The 23,504-nt window shown below is 34.7% G+C and overlaps 1 protein-coding gene across 8 annotated transcripts in view; it reads right to left on the bottom strand.

The window, feature by feature from the left end:
* The window catches only part of LOC121378471 (RNA binding protein fox-1 homolog 2-like), a 130,117-nt gene that overhangs the window by 54,762 nt on the left and 51,851 nt on the right, over nt 1-23,504 (bottom strand). Inside the window, exon 1 of one of the 8 annotated variants that reach the window (XM_041506653.1) lies at nt 13,126-13,238. The exons of 5 other annotated variants lie outside the window; for them this stretch is intronic. In XM_041506653.1, coding sequence (XP_041362587.1) covers nt 13,126-13,164 — 39 coding nt within the window. In that variant the 5' untranslated portion in view covers nt 13,165-13,238. Of the gene's footprint in view, nt 1-3,968; nt 4,145-4,395; nt 4,738-13,125; nt 13,239-23,504 lie in introns of those variants that run through there. 2 more of the 8 variants (XM_041506655.1, XM_041506656.1) reach the window with 2 other exon arrangements.

The following is a 23,504-nucleotide window of genomic DNA, read 5'->3' as shown; positions in this document are numbered from 1 at the left end:
AACTAATTTAGGAATTAACTTGCTTAATGAGTCATGATTTGCTGCATTTATTTTGGCAAGAGAAACTGAAGTTGGCTGCAGAATCTTTTTCAGATATTATTTGCCGAACTACTGATTAATATTTTTTCTTGAGCTTGAACTCGTAGGCAATAAAATCTAAACCATTTACACCTCATAATTCAACTTTCATGTAAATTATAATTGTTGTTTTGTAAAATATTACTAACTGATTTGACCCTCACACATAAGAAAACAAATATTCCAGCATGGACAGTATTTTCATGAAAATTATTTTTGATACTTCAATTATCTGAAGACAGCCAACAGCAAAATAGTTTTACAGCCTATTTCAAGTCTGGCACCATAATTGGTTTCGAAATTATACTGTAGTTACACACACACCTATGCTAAGCAGTCCTTTAAGGGAGATATTAAGATGTGGTCTCGTAAGACAGTTGGCTGCTAAATACAGATATATTATTACATTAAATGAGAAATATAAAGTGGTTTCTAACTATACATGTTAAACTATAATAAAAACAGACACAACAATAAGAGACATGGGATTGTACTCTCATCAACAAAACACAATAATTAAAATAATTACATGTACATAAATCAATAACTCTTTTATTATTTGCTTAATAAAATTTGCATCTATTCCCAATTTTTCAATAATAATAATAATTTTTTTTTTAATAAACTAAAATAACAATAAAAATATTTGAAACAGACTAGTGTATAGAGCAAAATCATGTTTTGTACCAGCACAGTTTTATCCCTATCCATGTAAATAGTAATAGATCTTAGAAAATAAATGTTACTACGTGATAATAATAGGAAAAAAAGGAAGGAAATAAATGTTTTAGTTAACGACGCACTCAACACATTTTATTTACGGTTATATGGTGTCGAACATATGGTTAAGGACCACACACATACTGAGGGAGGAAACCCGCTATCGCCACTTCATAGGATACTCTTTTCGATTAGCAGCAACGGATCTTTTATATGCACCATCCCATAGACAGGATAGCACATACCACAGCCTTTGATGTACCAATCGTGGTGCATTGGCTGGAGTGAGAAATATCCCAATGGGCCCACTGATGGGGATTGATCCCAAACCGACCGCACATCAAGCGAGCACTTTACCACTGGGCTAATAGGAAATGAAGCATAATAATATTGTTGACAGATTCCTGTACATATACACCATGAAAAAAGAATGAAACCCTTGACCCAATACGACATGTGGCAGTAAGAAAGAATGAAACCCTTGACCCAAGCTGCTTGCAACATTAACTTCATTGTTGACTAGTACACCATAACACCCCTCAAACAAGAGAGTACAAACTGGCTTCTCAGCAGCGGAGAACACCAACAAAATCACAACACATGGGGAACAATAAGTGCACACAGCCATAGCACAATGAAAAGACAAGACTAACGGATGTCATTTTACTCACTTCTTTTTTTTGTGTGTACAGAAAATTAAATTATGAGAAAGCTAATGCTCATGTACATAAACTGACGTTTATACACGCATGAACAACGCCGACGTATCACTCATTTCAGAGTCATGTCTCTCTTTTTTTTGTTTCAAATAACTCAAGACAACAAAAATATATACATTTATTTAATTTTTTTCAATAATTAATCTAGTACATACACTTGTGTTGAAAGAACATTTAGAAAAACCAACTTTTTAAAATAAAATTATTTTCAAGCTGTATCAGGTATCAGTCTTTGCCATGAGTAAAATCAAGGTGAGCTAAAAAAAAATTGTGCTAATGGAGCAACGACATGAAGTTTCAAAACAACATTTACTGAAAAAATTATTTTAAGGTGAGCAATATGCTGCTCTCCTAACATTTTCCAGGAAAGTGTGGAAGGAAGTTATCACTTGTCTTTCCCGATAAAGACCAAGTATTGCTTATAAAATGTTATTTGACTAACAAGTATACACTGCTATAAGCATGCTGAGTAATGGTGAAAATGGTATAGCTTTTAATATTTATATACTCCCTCCCTCCATTACTAAACAAGTATAATGGTTCACATTAAACTTATTTTTATTACAACTAAGTTGCTTCTAATTTTTAATTTTTTACATACATGTATGCTTTATAATTATTGTTCATTCTGAACAATAGAAATCTGTTAACTCTTATACAGCAATTTAGCTGTCAACAACTGAAATATGTTTCACCTTTGGGTGGCGTATAAAACAAAAGAACAATGTAAAATCCATGGCAATAAAATAAATAAAATTCATAATGGTCAACCAAATGTGCTTCTCGGCTTTCAGTACAGATCCACAGGTATCTATGATGTACAATGATAAGATAGATTACAATTAACTAATGACTGATAGTTGTCAAATAATTGTGAAATATATGCTCTAAATCCATTCTATTAACAGATATGTGATACCCAAAGGTTAAAGTTTAAAGTTTGTTATAATAACCATTAGCTATTGGATGTAAAACATTTGGTAATTCTGACAGTGACAGACCCTAGTTTTTAAACACTAAGGCATATTTTTCACTTAGTCGTTTTTGGTAACTGAAATCGTACTTTACTAAGATTTTATTGTTTAGGTAATTTATTTCCGTACATCCGAAGTGTTTCTATTCATCCTGGTGTTTTTAAAATCACAAAATGCTTTTTTTATATTCTTTTAACATGCATGTGCATCCGAGATATAATGGTTATGGGTGTCGAGTTTTAGTATATATTTTTAAGGGTAGTTCACCATTTCAATGCCACAGACTCTTGTTTCACTCTGTTGTAACTTTATCCAAATGTGTTATAGGTATGTGGAAGGAAATGTTTTATTTAACGACACACTCAACACATTTTATTTACGGTTATATGGGGGTCGGATTATAGGTATGTAGATAAACTAAACTTAATGTCCATTCTTACGGGTTGAAAAGGTTCTTTTAAATGCACTTCCCATACTGGACAGCACATACCATCTCCTTTAAGATATGCCCTGGTGCACCGGTTAGGATGATGATGAGGAAACAAACAATTGCAGAATAGGTTACCTAAAGCAAACACTCTACCGACCGAGTACTCAAAGATAGAAGTTAAAATATTTAAAAGTTGAAATCTATACTATACATATACTTGAATAAAACAATTCGTCAATTTGTCAGATCAATTACAATATACTCTGTGAAGATTACTTATGCCAAAAAGCTGAAACTGAACAAAATGTTGAAATTTAACATTCATGTTATCACTATTATTTTATCATTATCCTGTACTATATTATTGAAAAAAAAATAAAGCAATGTATATCTGACTAACAAGTATACACTACTATACACATGTTGAGTAATGGTGAACAATGGTGTAGCTTGTAATATTTACACACTCCCTCCATTCCTAAACAAGTATAATGGTTCACGTTAAACATATTTTTATTACAACCAAGTTGCTTCTAACTTTTAATTTTTTACATACATGTAGGTACTAAACAAATATTTGCATACAAATTAATTTTTATTATTATTATTATTTTACATATTTAATCTATATAAAAAGCTGATGTAATCAGTAATGGCCATGTATTTATATAAAATGTAGGTCAGGCAACGGAACTACAGGACTAACCCTTTGCTGATGCATACCACATGTTTAAAACATGGTGGGTCAGACAGCAATAACAAGAATATTAAACCAACATTGTTACTCAGGCAACCGAGCCAAAGAAAATAATGAAAAAGGAATATCAAAACACTTTCAACTGGGAGTTAACCAACAGACAAAGACGCAGTAACAGAATTATCACCATCCCCCCCACCACCAATGTCTAAACTTTGCAAACTTTCTCCACTTGGAGGCCATGATACATCCCATAAACAACTGGCTCACCGTCAGCCATTTTGAACCATTTGGCTGTAAATTAACAGTATTATCAAAACTAATGCACAAATATAGACAATTAAAATTACCATAGCTGGAGCTGGCAAGCGTAGTGAAACCCACATGTGTCAGTTTCTTGCGATAGGAAGTTGGAGAAATTCAAAGAAAACAAGCGGCTGTGTGATCAGCGGAATAGCTCCTCTCGGAATGTCCACATGGCTGGCGGTGCCATAATTACAGTGGATCTCCACAGACAGGACCTCTATAAATACACATCACTGGTACATCCTCGTTGACCCAGAATATGGGTAAACCTATGTTGCTAGCTGGGTTCAAATTGCGAATATTTAAATGACACATGTTACAAGCTACATAACCTTTGTCACTGTGTGATAGAGGATTGTTATTAACTGCTAACATCAATAGAGAAAAACTGCAGCAAAGAGATTTTACATTAAAATAATTAATCAAAGTGGCTGCCAAGAGAGAAATAAAAAATAGTTTAAAAGTAGTTACCAGAGGCTTAGCCGCTATGGGAGCTGGCCACATCATTTGGAAAGGCGGTGTGGTTTAACAGCAGTTAAAAAAAAGTCTGGACGGATTATGAATCAGTCTGTAGCTAAAAAAAATGGCAAACTTATGTTCCTGCTTCCTTTGTCAGTGACGACTCTCTGTATACTGGGAGAGTTATCTACATGTACTTAAACAGGGACAAACCTGAGGAATATCTGCTGTGCATTAACCGATCCCAACATGGGAGGGGGAGGGTCAAATGGCAAGATGCCTGGCAATGGTTGGTGGAATCCAGGCAAGTTGGCAGCACCATGGGAATCTAGATGGAGCACATGCATGAAACCCAAGACGTCTACACCCCTGAGGTCTGCAGTAGCAGAACCTTTCAAGACTGCCACCCTAAAGATGAGAAATGCTCCCCATGGGACACGCTACGCTAACCATACCACATTATGTAATATATAGAAAGGTCAATATAATATAACATCAAAGTCGGAAGAAGTTTATCGAACTTGTAAAATGGTAAGGAAAACGAGAAAGAAAGAAAAAAAAGAAAATTAAATTTAATACAAGTTGATAAATTCTAGATGTTTTAATAGTTCAAAAGTTTATAACAATGATGACATTTGGCTATTTCTTGAGTATTTACATGTTCTTATAATATATTTTATAAATGTATTTTAATAAAGTAATGCTTACTGTGTAGGAACAGTGTAAGGAAAATCGAACCATTAAAGTTTTTAAAACATTCTTCCATTTTAGACGTAATTCTGGTATTCTGTGTGGGGTTTAAAAAAAAATTATTCTTCTTATTTATTTATCAATAAATACTATTTGAAATACAAGATCTATATTGCAGTATACTTTATAATTAATACTATGCCTAGATAGGTTTACTTACATTCAGTTTTTAATGTATTACAATATAGATAATTTGGATACTAAGTAAACCATCAATATAGCCAATTACTAAGATGGGCTAGTTTGATTCAAACTTAATTTAACTATAAATTTTTCAATACTCTTTTTTGGTTATTTTTTTCACATTATAAGTGGACTACTGGAATTACAGTTTCTATTTGTAGAATTCTAGATTCTAACATTTTCTACTTCTACCTTAACACACATGCTAATACATGCACTAGTTAACTGATGGAACTAAAATATAACAAAAGTTGCACAATGCTTGAACTTTCTAAATGTAGTGTGAATAAAAAAACCTGGTCTGTTCCAAATGTAACATGATCAGATGGGTTATCAGGATGGATGAAGGAAAATGTTTGTACTTCCTCTGGAAGCCATCAGCTAACTTATTTCTGGCCTGCTGTGATCGCCAAGATATTAACAAACCATAAACACAGTTCTGATAAGATCACAAGACACACCTTTATGTTTGTTGGTACAAATATCCTAACATTTTTTAGAGTAAAACATGAAAAACAGAAAACTGTAGTAATAACTTTCATCAAGAGAGAGGACCAAAACAACAAAAAAGGAAGAAAAAAGAAAAAGAAAGAAAGATAGATAGATTAAAGAAAGAAAGAAAAAAGAAAAAAAGGGAGACGAAAAAAGGAGAAAATGGAATAACTAAAAAAAGAGAAGAGTGGAATGAATGAATATATATATATTATATATATATATATATATATATATATATATATATATATATATATATATACATATACATATACATATACATATACATATACATATACATATACATATACATATACATATACATATACATATACATACATACATACATACATATATATATATATATATTTTTAGGAATAATCCCTATAAATGTTTTCACTTTCCCACAAGACAGCACATACCATGGCCTTTGATGTACAAATTGTGGGGCCCTTGTTGGGGAAAAAAACACAATGAGTCAGCCGAGGAGGTTTGATCCTATGACCCAATCACCTCAAGAGAGCAATCCAGTGACTGAACTAGATTCTTCTCCCATCTCCTGATGAACACTCATGATATATAAACATTACCAAATATCAGGTATGCTTCATTCCATAATATTGGTCAGTGAATGTACCACACATGCAATTAATACATGTACATGTATTTACACATGTGTATGTACATGTGTGTATGTATGTTATCTTGTAAATAATGTTCATATATTTTTGTTATCAGAACTGCTGTTTTTGTTTTGTAAATAATAGCCATTTATTTTTGTTATATGTACCGATGTATTTGTATTTGTTACATGTTACTTATAACTTAATAATACAATATATTTGGTGCATATTTAACTGAAGGCATTTTGTTTACATGAAAAATAATCATCAGCAGAAACACTTTTTAAAAGTATTAAAACCCCCATGAGTTTGTTTTGTTTAACACCACCACTATAGCACATTGATTAATTATTAATCATACATTTGGTAATTCTGACAGTCATCAGAGCAGCAACGGATCTTTTATATGCACTTTCCCACAGACACGGGCCTTGGTGGCGTCGTGCTTAGGCCATCAGTCTACAGGCTGGTAGGTACTGGGTTCGGATCCCAGTCGAGGCATGGGATTTTTTAATCCAGATACCAACTCCAAACCCTGAGTGAGTGCTCCGCAAGGCTCAATGGGTAGCTGTAAACCACTTGCACTGACCAGTGATCCATAACTGGTTCAACAAAGGGCATGGTTTGTGCTATCCTGCCTGTGGAAAGCGCAAGCAAATAAAAGATCCCTTGCTGCCTGTTGTAAAGGAGTAGCCTATGTGGTGACAGTGGGTTTCCTCTATAAAAAACCAGTGTCAGAATGACCATACGTTTGACGACCAAACTTTACTTTTTCCCCACAGACAGGAAAGCACATACCACGGCCTTTGACCAGTAATGGTGCATTGGTTGAAACAAGAGAAAAAAAACAATAAGTTGAATGGATCCACCGAGGTGGTTCGATCCTGTAACACAAGCATCTCAGGTGAGCTCTCAACCGACTGAGCTAAATCCTGCCCCTTTTAAAGTACACATGCAAGCCATTTTATCGAAATATTTATGAGCATACAAACTATCCTCTTTTTTAAAAGTAATAACTCAGCATATTTTTAACTAAGGCTATTTGGTGTCTACTTCAATATTCGGTTTATACACTTTTAATGCCTTTTTTTCTGTTCAAACTGAAATTCAATTTAAGCACTTAACTGTTAGCAATTTTGTTCATGAAATATGATATATTTGAATGGCATTTCAGAGATCAGAATCCGATATTCCAAACAAATTATATTAAAATAGACAAAACTAATGATTAAAAATTGTACAAATTGTTGCTTCAGTGCCAGCAAAATTCATTTCATGCAATCAAATACGGTATTTGAAAAAAAGATAAAGAAAAAGATTCTGGTAATAATCCATAAAAACATGCCAGAATTGCTTTAAAGGAGGAAAATGTTAACAATTTTCTAAAGCCCCCCCCAGAATCCCTGTCTAGCACAACAATTCCTACCGCCATTTAATTAGCCACACCCCAACCAAATTTTCAAGATCAGTCCTATGAGCCAATTTAACACAAGATGAAAGAACTAACCAGTCTACATGTATGGTGAACATGTACACGTTATCTACCGTTACTATAGTAGCTGAAACAATTAATGGGAAGCAACTCCATTTATCATAAAAATGCAGTTCACACATTATTTAAAATGTTATTTGTAAACTAATTTTTTTATAAAACAAAAACAAAATGTAAAAAATTGTAATATTCAATTTTAATAAAAAAGTAAAAACAAACAATAGTAGTTCTTTCCTCAAGAAACTGTCAAAATGTTATGGCAGAACATAAATAAAATAAAAATAACTGACAAGTTATAGAAAACAAATGTTATGTTTAAGCTCACCCAAAGTTCTCTATTAATTGTTTCCCAACCATTGTCTGCAAAATAATCTCTATACACCCTCTGACTTGGATCAAAAACTGGGTACATTTCATAAATTGTAAGTTGCAATTCTTTTTTGATTCATAATCAAATTAACTTCAAGTCTCACCAAGTCTGCTCCAGCTAAGCAGACGACAAGTGAAATATACATCAAATATACCACAGCTGCTAATAAGAATTGCTGCAGAATAGCTTAATTAAAAAACAGTAAAGTAAAATAAAATAATACAAAAATTGAAAGTACTTTAAAACATTTATAAAAAAAATAGTTATTATTATTATTATTATTTTTTTAATTAAACAAATAATAATACATCTTGAAAACACAACAAATAGTGATATGCTTATATGACAGTAAACTAACAAATTATACAGCACATACAGAACAATTTAATAAAATAGAACTCTGGGTTTCTACCAGAGGGTAAAACGCCATACCCATATTTTTTTGCAGATTTAATTTTTTAAAGTTAACCTTTTGACAAAATTAATTACTCTTATCATTACTGTATGATTTTCTTAACCCTAATCCTAAACGTAACCCATTTTCTTTTTGGGCTAGGCCTCTATATACCCTGTTGACTGGTTGCATTCAATTCCATAGCGCCATACCCAAAAATTTCTTTCTTGCAGAAACACTGGAACTATATATAACTAGTAAACAAAGAGAGTAAGCAAAAATTATATTTTATACATTTATCAGTGGTTTAGTTTTTAAATTTAAAAATAAAAAAACAAAACTATTACAACCACATCAATTTACTGTTTCCTCATTTAAAAGTAAAAGAGCTGGAAATAATTTAATTCTGAAAAAAGTTTAATACATTTTATATAGCAGATATGCAAGGAAAATTAAAAATGTAATAATAATAAAGAAAACCCCCCAAAACAGACATCGCAATTCAAGGCTCCAATCATGCACTCCCCTGATACTAGTTCAAGTACTTTTTAGCTCCCCTTAGCATGCAAATTTATATGGTAACAAAATGGTATTATCTTAAATAACTCCAAATAATCTAATGGGGCGATCACACTGGCCCAAATGAGCTTCCGTTTGTTTTCCGTATACAAAAGTGGTGTGATTTTTTAAACTGGCCGTATGTCCCTCCGAATGTGTTTTCCCCAATGTATCACCGAATGCTTTCCGTTTGTTTTTCGAATGTTTTCAGTATGGTTTCAGAATGTTTTCAGAATAGACCGAATACTTCCCGCATGTTGACTTCGAAAGGTTTCCTTTCCGAACGCTTTCCGTATGCTTTCCGAATGCTTTCAGAACACGGCGAATCGACCTAGAATGGACCGAACTCTTTCCGCAAGGGTTCGGAAAGCGTTCGGAAAGGGTTCGTCATGTTCTATGTCCATTTGGGGTGTTCGGAAAGCATACGGAACATACTGTGCATTCTGGAAGTGTACGAGCAGTTCGGAAAATGTTCTGAAAGAAAACTGGAAGGGTTCTGGCTATTCGTTATACATTCGGCGGCATAAATGAAAAAAAATCCGGAAAGGATACTGAAAACGTTCAGAAAGCATTCGTCATGTTCTAGGTCCATTTGGGGTGTTCGGAAAGCATACGGAACCCAGCACCTCCAAATTTTCATTTCGAATGCACCAAGAACTAGACGCATGCTTCCCGAACGTTTTCCGTACATGCCGTATGCTCCTAGAATGCTTCCCGAATATTTCCTGAATACACATGGACGCCACATTCGGATGGTCGATGAAAATTATTTTGAACATGCACAACAAATTTTTGGAGCTACCGAATGCCGTTCCGTATGCATCCATACGGAGCCGAACAGCCAGTATGCTCCTAGAACACACCGAATGCTTCCCGAATATGATCCGTTCGCTCCCCGAACACCCAAATTCCTATTCGGAAAACAAACGGAATGGCATTCGGGCCAGTGTGATCGGGCCATAAGTAAAGAGAGCAATTAATCACTCCCAAGGTCTGAAAATTTAAAACCACATAAATCTCTCCAAAACCCCCCAACATAACACACCACATCTTAGAAGGTGACAGGGTAACAATTATTTCTAAAAGCTAATACACTGAGATTGGACTAAAATTAAAAAATATACTATGTTTTAATATATATTCCAATAATAAAATATGCTGTGTAACAACAATGCATAAACTATTAATGTAGAGGACAATATTTCAAATCTTAAATAACTGAAACTTGGGATTTTTAATCAGGTAACCTATTATTCAGTTACTATTATTATTATATTTACATTCCGAATAAAGTTCAGATGATCTTAAAGTTTGTAACTTATTTATTTTAAAATACAATGGTTAACAAAGTTTAATATAACTGATTGGCAGTCAGTGTGAAATATTGTTAAAGTTTGTTTTGTTTAACGACACCACTAAAGCACATTGATATATATACTACCGACAAAAAATAAGGGAACGACTGATGTGAATGTAACTATCGTTGACATGCACTGTTACAATACAGTGGCGTTGCATTTGAACGCTTCATCTGATCAAAATGAAATTTCACATCGTGCATGAACAGCATGTGATACACGTGCACACAAGATCACATGTATGTACTTATCGTGGAACTCACAATCACCGATGCAAGTGAGGTAATCACATGTGTGAAAATGGTCCCAAGACAATACCTTAATGAAGAGACGAAATAGCGAATTGTTGGTACGATAGAGGGAGGTACATCAATATGCCAAGTTGCCCGAATGTTTGGTAAATCAAAAAGTGTAATTTCTAGATTGTGGGATAAGTACCGTCAAACTGGCGGGGTTGCAACGAGACCTGGGCGTGGCTGGCTTAAAAAGACGACACCTTGACAAAATCGTACCATAACATTAATTGCTCTATGCAATAGATTCAAATCAGCTGCTGCTTTCAACAGTGAATTCCGTACAATAACAGGAAGGCAAATTTCAACATCGACCGTCAAGAACAGACTCTACAAAGCCTGCCTGAAAGCGAGGCGTCCTCTGAAGGGTATGACCCTAACAGCTCACCATAGGCGGCAACGATTACGGTGGGCTAGGCAACACCAGGGACGGACTGTGCAACAATGGCGTTACACCATGTTTACAGATGAATCGAGGTTCTGCCTCAAATTCACAGATGGCAGAAAATGTTGGCAACGTAGCGGCGAGGGATATGCCCAGGCTACAATTCTAGACCATGATCGGTATGGGAGTGGTAGTGTCATGGTGTGGGGAGGGATCACACATGACAGGCGAACAGATTTGATTATTGTTAATGGAAATTTGACTGGCCAGAGATATCTGGACCAAATTTTGCGTCCTGTCGTTGTTCCAGTGGCGAGAAATATTGGCAGAAATTTTGAATTTCAAGACGACAATGCCAGACCATATCGCGCTCGGATAGTCACCGATTACCTACGACAACAAGGTATACCGACAATCGACTGGCCCGCTAAGTCCCCCGATATGTCCCCTATAGAGCACCTGTGGGACGTTCTCAGGCGGAGTGTACACGCCAGGGACCCAGCACCCGCCAACGTGGCCCAGCTTGCGGTAGCCCTTCAAAATGAATGGCGGGCAATACCCAGGGCAACCATACGTACAATAATAAACAGTATGCCATCACGGTGTCGAGTATGCATCGCCCAAAATGGTGGACACACCAGATATTGATATACACGCCCCAAATTGGTTTTCCAGACGTTAATCAAAATAAAACATTCACTCTCATTTCACCCGTTCCCTTATTTTGTGTCAGTAGTATATTAATCATCGTCTATTGGATATCAAACATATGGTCAGTTTTGACAGTCAGAGAGGAAATCTGCTACATATTTTTCATTAGTAGCAAGGGATCTTTTATATAAAGGATCTTTATATGGGATACCATAGACATAATAGCACATACCACTTGTGAAATGTTGTGTCCTGTTAATGTGAACATCATTAACATGATGGTTTTAGAATATCTTACTCATAAAATTCTATAAATACAAACATTCCTTTCTAGCTTAACATTTATTAAATCTGATTACATATAGATCAAAATGCATGCAAATGTATTAAATTGGCATCCAGAATCAGTGTTTCTACCAGAGGGTAAAATGGGTATGGTGCCCCCCCATACCCCCTGTTGACTGTGGTTGCATTCAATTCAATTCCATAGCACCATACCCAAACATTTCTTTCTAGCAGAAACACTGGGAATGGTCTGCTTGAAATATAACTCACAACTTTTCTACTTCCAATGCTCTAGTTGATATTGTCTACATAAATACATTTATCCTGCAACCACTATTTGTATTGACAGAATATGATGACTGTATCGTAATACCCTGCTAGTATCGTTATCACGTATCACATGACCTGCCCGACTCCAATCATATGCTTCGACTAGATTTCTAAATCAATTGCATATACTTTACATTGTTAATTTCAACTGAAATAAAAGTTTTGTATTGTAAATACTTGGTAAAAAAACCCAACCCAAAACCATTACATGTTTATTCGGGAATTATGAACTAAAAACTATTTCTGAACCAAGCAAATCTAACATATCACAAGTATGAAGTCATGATTTAAAAAAAAAAAAAAAAAAAAAAAAAAAGTCATATTGCATAAAGCTTGTTTGTATAGTTTGAGCATATTGAAAGCTAGGAATATTTAAAAACAATTTCCCCACTTTTCTTGTCCTGTCATAGGATATCCGATAAAAAAACTAGTAATGGGAAATTCTACTGGGTAAGCTTCCCTTAGTTATCCATTCTTACCTTCACAGAAAAAAGCCTATGACCTACATCATTAACCAGACTGCATTAACCTGTTATTCTCTGATAATATATAATTTTTAAAATGTACTATGACCTTACCTCAAGTGGCCTTGGAAAGTATTTGAGAAAAAGAGTCATCAAACTGCACAGAAATGCTACACAAGCTTTCAGAAGTTTTTGTTCCAATTAAGACTCATAAACTAGTCCAGAAACAAGACAGAGGACATTACAGCTATATGTACTGTGCATTAACAGTTATGACAATTGAGAATGTCTGCAGTTGACACAAAAACAGAACAAAGAATGAAATTCTGCTCACATGGGTAACTATCCACAGATGTGACAGATGCCCAACACAGACTGTGAGTCATAGTTGTTCACCAGTTCCCTCTTCTCTGGGCTCCCTTCCAAGGGAGAACAATAGGGCTCAACAGTGGCGTGCCATTATTACCACAGTGATAGTGGAGTGATTCACTTGTATTGGAACAAAAGAATCGGTCAGGCAAAATGTATGAAAGAAAATTTTAATTAAATGCTAACTGTATTGTTATGATGGAGCAGTAACAAACTCTAGAATATGAACAGTTATGCAAATTCATCCATCAGCATTTGCAGTCATATAATAATAATGCACAGGTTTATCACGAGATAAGAATAATTATGCATACTGTTATTAATATAACCAAAATATAACCAAGATAAAACCAAATACTACTGTTCCAATCACAAAATCTGACATACATAATGCATAAACTGCAGAATATGCATAAATGTTTTATTTTAGCATTAATTTTCCGAAGTCAACATTTTATGATTTACAGTATATTTCACCATGTCGATGGATTTTGATAAATTTGCTTAATGGGATCTATACTTTGAAGGATCAGGTTTGTATGAACCTTGCTGAATAATATTTTTGTTTACTTTTTATTAGTTATTAGATACTATAGTGTTATACTTTAACATGCTCATATACCACAAAGGTTTTGAGCAGATACTATAGCACTGGGTCATTTCGCCCTTGTTACCGACTTGTGCGAGTCATTTCGTCCTAAAGGTTGGGTTGTTTCACAAAAGTGAAATGTGTGGAATGCATAATGGCGTGATTTGGCATCCATGCTCAATGCTGGAATTAAGATGCATAATAATGTACTATTTTACTTTATTCCGTTGTCTCATTATCATCCGCTGTAGGTGTTGGGTACTCGGGTCCAGTTCGAGTTTGACCTTCGAGTACTCGAGTCCTATATATTTTGGAGTCATGGAGGTACTAGTCTATTTAAAACTTATTTTCCATTTGAAACATCAACTGGCCTCAGTAATAAAGTGGTTAAGACAAAAAAGAAAAAGGTTTTCGCATGAAAATGGAAGAACGATTTGAATGAATGTTTAACACACCCAAGCACAGAAACATGTAGCAGCCATTGGGTGTCTAAAAAGAAAAAAACATGATTATTAAATAATTAAACCAATTTAGAAAGACATTTAGCCTTCGGTAATTATGATTCGGGTATAAAGTGAGAATATTGATGAGGGTAGCAATTACATGGCCATTACCCTGCTTCCACATTGCCAATTACATCCCATAACCATGACAACCATTAGACATTGATCCTGTGGATTTAATTCACGGCAATTTTGTACGAGTGGTTGTGTCATTCATGTCAAAAGAGAATACTTATGCAAAACAAACGATAATTACAAAATTTTCATCTTACTGCTATTGCACAGAATCACAAGACTGCTAAATAACCAGCGTAACCACCAGCATAATGCCCACTAAGTTACCATTACTATTAGCATTTATGAAATCACAAACATGACAGTAATCATGTCAGTGAGAAATCCATTTAATGTTGCTGAAAATTTCAAAACTGTATTGAATATTTAAGTTTAGTTGCAGTTTCCACCCAACATTTTTGCATCATATAACTGCCTTCATCAGGGGATTAAAAAAATAAAGTTGAAATATTTTTGTATAGTGCAATAGTTAGTTATGTCATTAGTATAGCTGTGCAAAAAATATGCAATAAACTATTATTATACAATACACACACCATTAACTGTTATTACAAAATTTACATTTCTAATCATGAGTCAAGATATACAGGTCTGTATATATAATTTTTATACAGAATTAATTACTTATAAAAGTCTAAAGACCTACTAAACGTGGTATTGAGAATGTCTGTACAGTGTCCTTGATGATGTCAGAAGTGGAGCTTGGAACAGACATATGCCTGAACATCAACTAGATACATGTGTTGATAACAGATAGACACACATTAATAAAGTACCCAGACCCTAACCGGGGCGGGACGTAGCCCAGTGGTAAAGCCCGATACATGGCCGGTCTAGGTTCGATCCCTGTCGGCGGGCCCATTGAGCTATTTCTTGTTCCAGCCAGTGCACCACGACCGGTATGTGCTATCCTGTCTGTGGGATGGTGCGTATAAAAGATCTCTTGCTACTAATGGAAAAAAGTAGTGGGTTTCCTATAGATGACTGTCAAAATAACCATATGCTTGACATCCAATAGCCGATGATTAATAAATTAATGTGCTCTAGTGGTGTCATTAAACAAAACAAATTAAATTAACTTTTAACAGAGCCTAACCCTGCTTTGTTGAGTGGGATGTTTACAATACAATCAACAAAGGCTCACCCACTGATGACGCGTAGTCTAAGAGAAAACCCACTACATACACCCATTAGCAGCAAGGAATCTTTTATATGTACTTTTCCACAGACAGAAAACACATACCAGAGAACAGGTTGTTCAGTATCGCATCACGATTCACTACGTAAGTTTGAGAGATGGCTACACAATTTTAAAACATTAAACAGTTGTTGCTAATCAATTTTCAATTGACTAGAAATATCGCTGTTTAGAACAGGGGAAAACCTCAATCAAAATTTGTTTGGTTTTTTTAAATCGGAGAATGGGTCCACTAAGGTGGGCTGATCCTACAACACAAGCACCTTAGACAAGAAACTCTACTGACTGAGCTAGATCCCCCCCCCCCCCCCCCCTCCGAATTAAACTGACTGCATTAACGTAAGTAAACTGAAAGTGCAAGTGTCATAATAAGTTTTAATTTTAAAATAAATTAAATAATTTGAACACAATTAAACTGGAGTATAATATGAAAAAATTTATATTTACTTAAGGTTTATCAGGACATAAAAATGTGTTGTACCTATTAAGTTCAAATTCCCTATGATTACTCAAACCAATCTGTATTGACTGAATCATTTGGCATTCCTGGATTAACTTTAGCATTATTCCATAAGCCTTCTTATCTGACAGGATAACTGATGAGTGTCTATTGTTGCTGGGCGGTACAAAAAATCAATACAAGAGATTGGCTGATTCAGACATTCATGGCCAACATAATGGGCACTTCAATGACCTTTAGCTAACAAAACAAGTGATGAATTCCCTCATCACTGTACAAATATTACTGGCTTGTTATATATAACAAGTGTAATAAAAGACAAAAGTAATTGCCAATACAACATCTAGTTTTTAGATTTAAAAAAGTTCAAAATGAAACTCAAGACACTAGGCTGACAATGGGAATTGACATTTTTAAAAGATCAAGACTTGTACTAATAAAAACTTTTAAATTAAGTGCAGTCTGAACTGCTGTATGCAATCTGTATGCTGTTGCCATGACATTCAAAATCTCCAGACTTTACAAAAAAGTTTTATAAGCATGACACAGACTTCCAGTAACCTGATTAATTATGTCAATCCAATTCTTTTTTCATGTTGTTACTTTGTTAAGCCAGTGTCTGTAAACAAAATCTGTAGTTTTCATTCACTAACCAAACCAAATTAATTTTACCAAGGCCACATCAAATTAAGGTTCAAGCATGTGCACCCTGGGAACAGCCATCAACTCCCATCAACAACTATATCCAGGCCAACAGTTTATTCACTGAATACCTCAGTTAATTTATAACACGGCCTTGGGTCGTAGGATCAAACCTCTTTGGTGGACCCATTGGATTTTTCCTGTTCCAATTAGTGCCACATGACTCATATGTCAAAGGTTGTGGTATGTGTGTCCTGTCTGTGGGAAAGTTAATATAAAATATCCCACTCTGCTAATGGTAAAAATATATAGCAGGTTTGTCCTGAAGATTGCTGGTCACACTTACCAATGGTGGCATTAAATGATTTTTTTTTTTTTTAACATGGCAAAATGGGATGTCACTCGGTAGTAGCTCTAGGCACCATTCATGGTGGATGGGTTGAATGATTGATCCCAATGACACGACAGATGCATGGTCTTTTTCTCATTCCAACCAATACCCCCATCCCATCCCGGACTAATGTATCTGAACAAGAAAGATCAAATAATGAAACTCTTAATGCTAACAACAAAAATTACCGTGTGGATGACAGTTTTAAAATTAATTGTTCATGAGATAGTGATAAAATTTCTATAATATTAATTCATGATCAGATTTATCTAGTTTTACACTTGTTGTTCGTTGTTTTTCAAATTCCGACTACTGAAATCATTAGGTGCGATTAGAACTGTCTGCCCCGACTTGCACACACTTACAATCATCTGCAATGCAATCGAATTTGACAGAAAAATGGATAGATCTGATCGTGGCCTTAATTTTAAGACACCCAATGGCCATTGATTGTGTTCCCGTTCCTCTCTAACATGGCTGATGACACTTTACAGTAAAGCAATAACACCTGAGTCCAGAAATTGGATAAAATCTTCTATCCACATTCAATAACAATGGAAACATTGTTCTGAAGTGGTCAAATATGTAAACTGTCTTCGGCAATGTTACCGAACATTGGACAAACATTAAAGACAAAAGTACGCCTGATGATGAATAAACAGATGAATCACAAACTCACATGATTATTTTTCCATGTTGGGTTGGTGCCCAATATACAACTTTAGTGTATTTAAGGTTATGTTATGCATTCATTTAATAGTGGTGCCTAAACCAGCTCATACTAATGTACAAATGACCATTTACATGATGTGTTATCACTGGCATAGGAAATGTGTGTGTGTGTGTGTGTGTGTGTGTGTGTGTATGTTATTTTTGCTTTACATTTGCTTTATAATAGTATAAAAGTGTGTAAATTTAAAAGTGTGCCCCCCCCCCCCCCCCCACTTTTTAACATTCCTACACTGTTATGATTTGATAAAGATTGGTTTTGTTTAACCCCATGAGCTCAAGTGGTTTAGAGATACTTGTTCAACCCTGACAGGTCTGGCAGGATTAAACTCCAAATATACAACCAACCTCCACATGTAAATCATTTACAATATTGTAAACATGATCAAGATGCTGATTATCATCACTCACAGCACTGTAACAAGATATATACCATGCTGACAGGTCTACTCATATGTTAGATAAAGCCACAACCTCCACATGTAAATCACACCAAATGCTGATTATCATATCAGAAAGAAAAGAATAGAAATGTTTCATTTTTACGATGCACACCATCAACACCACTTTTTCTATTTACAGAAAGAAAGAAATGTTTATTTTACGGCATCAGACATTATTTACAGTTAAGGGCATCACACAGATATTAAGGATAGAGAAAAGAGAAAACCCGCTGTCGCCATTTCATGGACTACTCTTTTCAATTAGCAGCAAGGGATCTTTTATATGCACCATCCCACAGACAGGATAGTACATACCATGGCTTTTGATATACCAGTCATGGTGCATTGGCTGGTACGAGTAATAGCCCAATGGGCTCACCGACGGGGATAGATCCCAGACAGACCGTGCATCGAGCAAGTGCTTTACCAATGGGCCCCTTGATTTAGAACTTCAACATATGTACAAGGTTTTAAGTTTAAAAGTTAAAACGTTTTATTATACCAACTCCACTGAAAACACACCATTCAATTTTCAGTTGTTATTGCTACTGCATGTGTGAGTTTGCTTATAAAACACAACAACCCTGACCATCCAGTTACACAAAATCAATTAAATAAATATTATTTTTTCTCATTACACGATATACACTATATAATGAGGTAACATGCTGAGTATCAACATAGGGTAATACATTTTTTAAAGCTACAAGACCATTTTAAAAAACCCACCTAAACATTTGTTTTATATATTGAGGGGTGGGGTGGGGTGCATTTTAGGAAGGTGCACAAAAAGGTATTAATGAAAAATGTAGCAGGCTTCCTCTGAAGCAGTTTAGTCAGAATTATAAAATATCTCACATCTGATGGATGATTTAAAAAAAAATCGGTGTGCTCTAGTGTCATTAAACGAAACAAACTAAGATATTTGCTGCCATTTACAGTTGAATTCCTGAACATATGTAGCAGGGATTTGTTGGTTTTTTAACTATCAAGTACCAGTAAATGTTTCCCACTAAACCAAGGACCACACATAAAATAAAAATACATAATACAGTGAAACTCTTCTAAACTGGACACCCTATGGACCAAGTAAAATGTCTGGTTTTAAAAGGTATCCGGTTTAAAGAGGTTAAGTTCTGTACTCATTTTTAAAAAAGGACCGTAAAAAATGTCTGGTTTTGAGGGAATTGCCGTTTACAGAGGGTCTGGTTTTTAGAGGTTTTACAATATAAAAAAAAAGTAACCCAAGGTACGTACCACACCGTCTCTATACATCAATCAAAGAATGGGACACTTTGCCAGCTGGACTATATTCAGCTATGTCTACGGTACTTGGTGTTCCCAGACAATCACATAATCAAGTGCTCAACCCAACATTACTTGATGTCGGAATGAATATAATGACAACTGGGCTTTGTATGCAGCATACTTGTGGTTGTTTACTTGTGGAATATTCACAAAGTCAGTATAGGATGTAATATCCAGATAAGAGGTCATACATACTGGAGGAAGTGAATGCATGCACTGTGAGAGAGAACAAGGATTACTTGTAATTAACTGTCGCTTGATAGAGATCTCCAGTCACATAGCTGCAGGCTATATACTACATGCATGTAATTTCTTGACAAGACATTCAAAGTGTAGAATCATGCTTCCGTAGCTGATCCACAACATGTATATATCAAAGGCTGTGGGATATGAGCCATAAATGTAACGACTCACATGTGGGTAAAATGTATTTGAAAGATTCCTTGCTGCTAATTGGAATGAATGAGCGAGCGAGCGAGCGAGCGAGCGAGCGAGTGAGTGAGTGAGAATGAATGAATGAATGAATGAGTGAATGAATGAATGAATGAGTGAATGCATGAACAGTGGCGTAGGAAGGTGTCAAAAAGTGGAGGGAGCACACTTTTTATATTTACACACTTTTACACTATTACAAAGCAAATATAAAGCAAATATCTGGAAAAGTGGGGGGTACATGCCCCCCTCCCGTTTCCTACACCAGTGATGAATGATTGAATGAATTAATGTTTATGACACCCCAACACAAAGAATACACCAGCTATTGGGTATCAACCAATGGTAAATATATTATCAATATCAAAATAATACTTCAAAGTTTGTTTTTTAAATGTATCGAGCTGTGCAAAAATAAAAACATAACAGGTAATACCTGGTGTATTTTAATGTAAAATATAAACATAACAGGTAATACAGAGTTCGACAAATCCGCTAGCCCGACGCCCGTGGCTAGTGGTTTTTAAGTTCGGGCTAGTGAGAAATGCAAAACCACTAGCCCCTGCGGGCTAGTGGTTTACCCCCTCCTCTTGTCATCGCTCGATCGTGTTTTTTTTTTTTCCTTTCTTTCTTTTTCTCTCGGCTGAAATTTCGTTTAATAAATTTGATTGTGACGTTTGTCATCGAATAATATCAACAACGCAATCAGTATATAATAATAATAATCCACTTGATCTAGGTCTGCAAACTGCAGTAACATGCTATCTCTACATCGTCACAGTTAAAGCATGTATTGTTTACCTTTCCCTTTCAAGTTTCTGGCACAGGAAATAAAGTCTAATGACATGCGTGTTTTGATTGGTTAGACACGTCACGTGGTAGTTAATCTCGCACATATGTTTTAGGCTAAGAACTTGGAAATCACCAATCGCGACGACAGGTTAATCTCAATCAAGTAAACCCCAGCCATGCTTTGAATTTCAGTGTTTGTTTTATTTACCTATTGTTTTCTAATTTAACACTTCGCTAACCTTTGGTTATCGGCAATCAGGAGAACAATTTACTTTAATGGTGAACCGCATATGCAATGACTCGGCTTGGCCTATTACGTGTAGCGGTTTGGATAATACGTCACAGCTGCCGATACAAGATAATACCTTTTTTGTTCATCAATTAACAACGGATTAGATGTCGCCGTTATATTCTTTTGATATTGGTCTGACACGGGATAATGCCCTGTATTTGGCATCACCGTTCCTGGCGACATAAATAGTAGGCCCTAAATATATAACCAACTACCAAATACACTGAACCATCTATTACCGTGTGTCACACTGTCGTACCCTCATTTAAATTTAATTATTTTGATAGTGTGTTTAGATACCAACCAAGAGTTTGCTCAATTATTTTTCCACGGGGGGAGGGCAAAAACGAAAACGGGACAATGACGATGGATCACACTTGACAAAAGACAAAACGTACGACACGACAAAAAACTGAAAGTTACAACATGATTTAAGTGTTTGTTTTATTTTACTGTTATACTCATAAATGTGTAATGTTACACAAATTATATAAAAATCCAGTTATAATTGATCAGGAATTTGGGCTAGTGCTTTATCTTGGTGGGCTAGTGGTTTTCACAAACCCACTAGCCCTGTGGCTAGTGACTTTTCAAAATATTTGTCATACTCTGGGTAATACCTGGTATATTTTAATGTAAAATAAAAACATAACAGGTAATACCTGGTATATTTTAATGTAAAATAAAAAATCAACATCTCACAAAAATGTCAAGATAATTTAAGGGTTTATGAGCTTGTGTGAGGGCTTTGTTGGATTTGTTTTTTAATAAATTAATGTACTAGACCAAGTCTCATAGTTAACACCTTTAATATCAAACAGACAGTTATCAGCTGTTCACAATTATAAACATTTTAATGATCATACAAACAGACAGTTATCAGCTGTTCACAATTATAAACATTTTAATATCAAACAGACAGTTATCAGCTGTTCACAATTATAAACATTTTAATATCAAACAGACAGTTATCAGCTGTTCACAATTATAAACATTTTAATATCAAACAGACAGTTATCAGCTGTTCACAATTATAAACATTTTAATGATCATACAAACAGACAGTTATCAGCTGTTCACAATTATAAACATTTTAATGATCATACAGACAGACAGTTATCAGCTGTTCACAATTATAAACATTTTAATGATCATACCAACAGACAGTTATCAGCTGTTCACAATTATAAACATTTTAATGATCATACAAACAAACAATCTTCTCTTCTTTTTTTTGGTATTACCCTTCTAAGCACATTCATGCATAAAACTTTATTTTATAGGAATATTTTTATCAATGTTTTTTTTCTTGTTTTAAGAATGAACACTGGCATTAATGCCCTACAACTTAATGTGCATTTTGTACACTTGTGAAAATGTCAATAAATGTAAATAGTCTCTTATTAATCAATATGACAATGTCCCCTATGAAATACTTTTAAGTGGAGGGTATATATATAAAAAAAAAACTCTACTCCTTCTCCCCCATAATCAAGTTTTTAACCGCCCTGCTTATTTTCAGCATTTTACCATCAATTTCACCAGCAGTAGCTTCATGATGACCTGCTTACAAATGGCTTTCAAAATAAGAAGCCTGGAGCTCAGTCTTTGGTCAGCACTAAACCAATAAAGTAAATTATGTCCCTGCAGCTACAGTAGACCACCATGTGAATCTGAAGATCAATTCGTATTAGGATTTGCATACAGATTTCTAACGACAATGTAATTTCCTTTAGAATAATTGGTAATGATTAACAGGCACATTTACAGCTTAATCAAGTTCTTAATGAACTTTCACCTTTTATTACCACCCCCCTAAACATAAAAAAGTTTGCCAAGAACAATTATCTGTTACAATTATTAAAATTTTCACAAACATGCAGACGGAGTGTTAACGTACGTTTGTTTTTAAAGAAACAAATAATCTTGATAAAAATATTTACAAAAAAAAATATATTTTTAATGTATACTTTTAAGATGGGAAGTGGGTACCTACCCCACATCCCCCAAAAACGATTATGAAGAAAAAAAGAGAAAAAAAAGAGTACAATTTGAACATTTGTTTTATGACCCCAAAATGCTTCTTCTTTTTTTTTTTTGTTAATGCAGATACAAAAAAAAAAAAATGTGCATATTAGTAAGTTCTTAATGTAACTTCAATTTAAATATATAAACAATTAATTCAAGGACAAATATTACATAATTTAACAGGAAATAAATATTGCAATAAATGACGACTCTCTGATTATGAAAAGATCCTAAACCAAAGT

Source organism: Gigantopelta aegis, chromosome 8 (genome assembly GCF_016097555.1).
Source record: "Gigantopelta aegis isolate Gae_Host chromosome 8, Gae_host_genome, whole genome shotgun sequence".
Classification (NCBI taxonomy): domain Eukaryota; kingdom Metazoa; phylum Mollusca; class Gastropoda; order Neomphalida; family Peltospiridae; genus Gigantopelta; species Gigantopelta aegis.
Note: the sequence above shows the minus strand (reverse complement) of the source record. Positions and strands in the feature narration are given on the sequence as shown.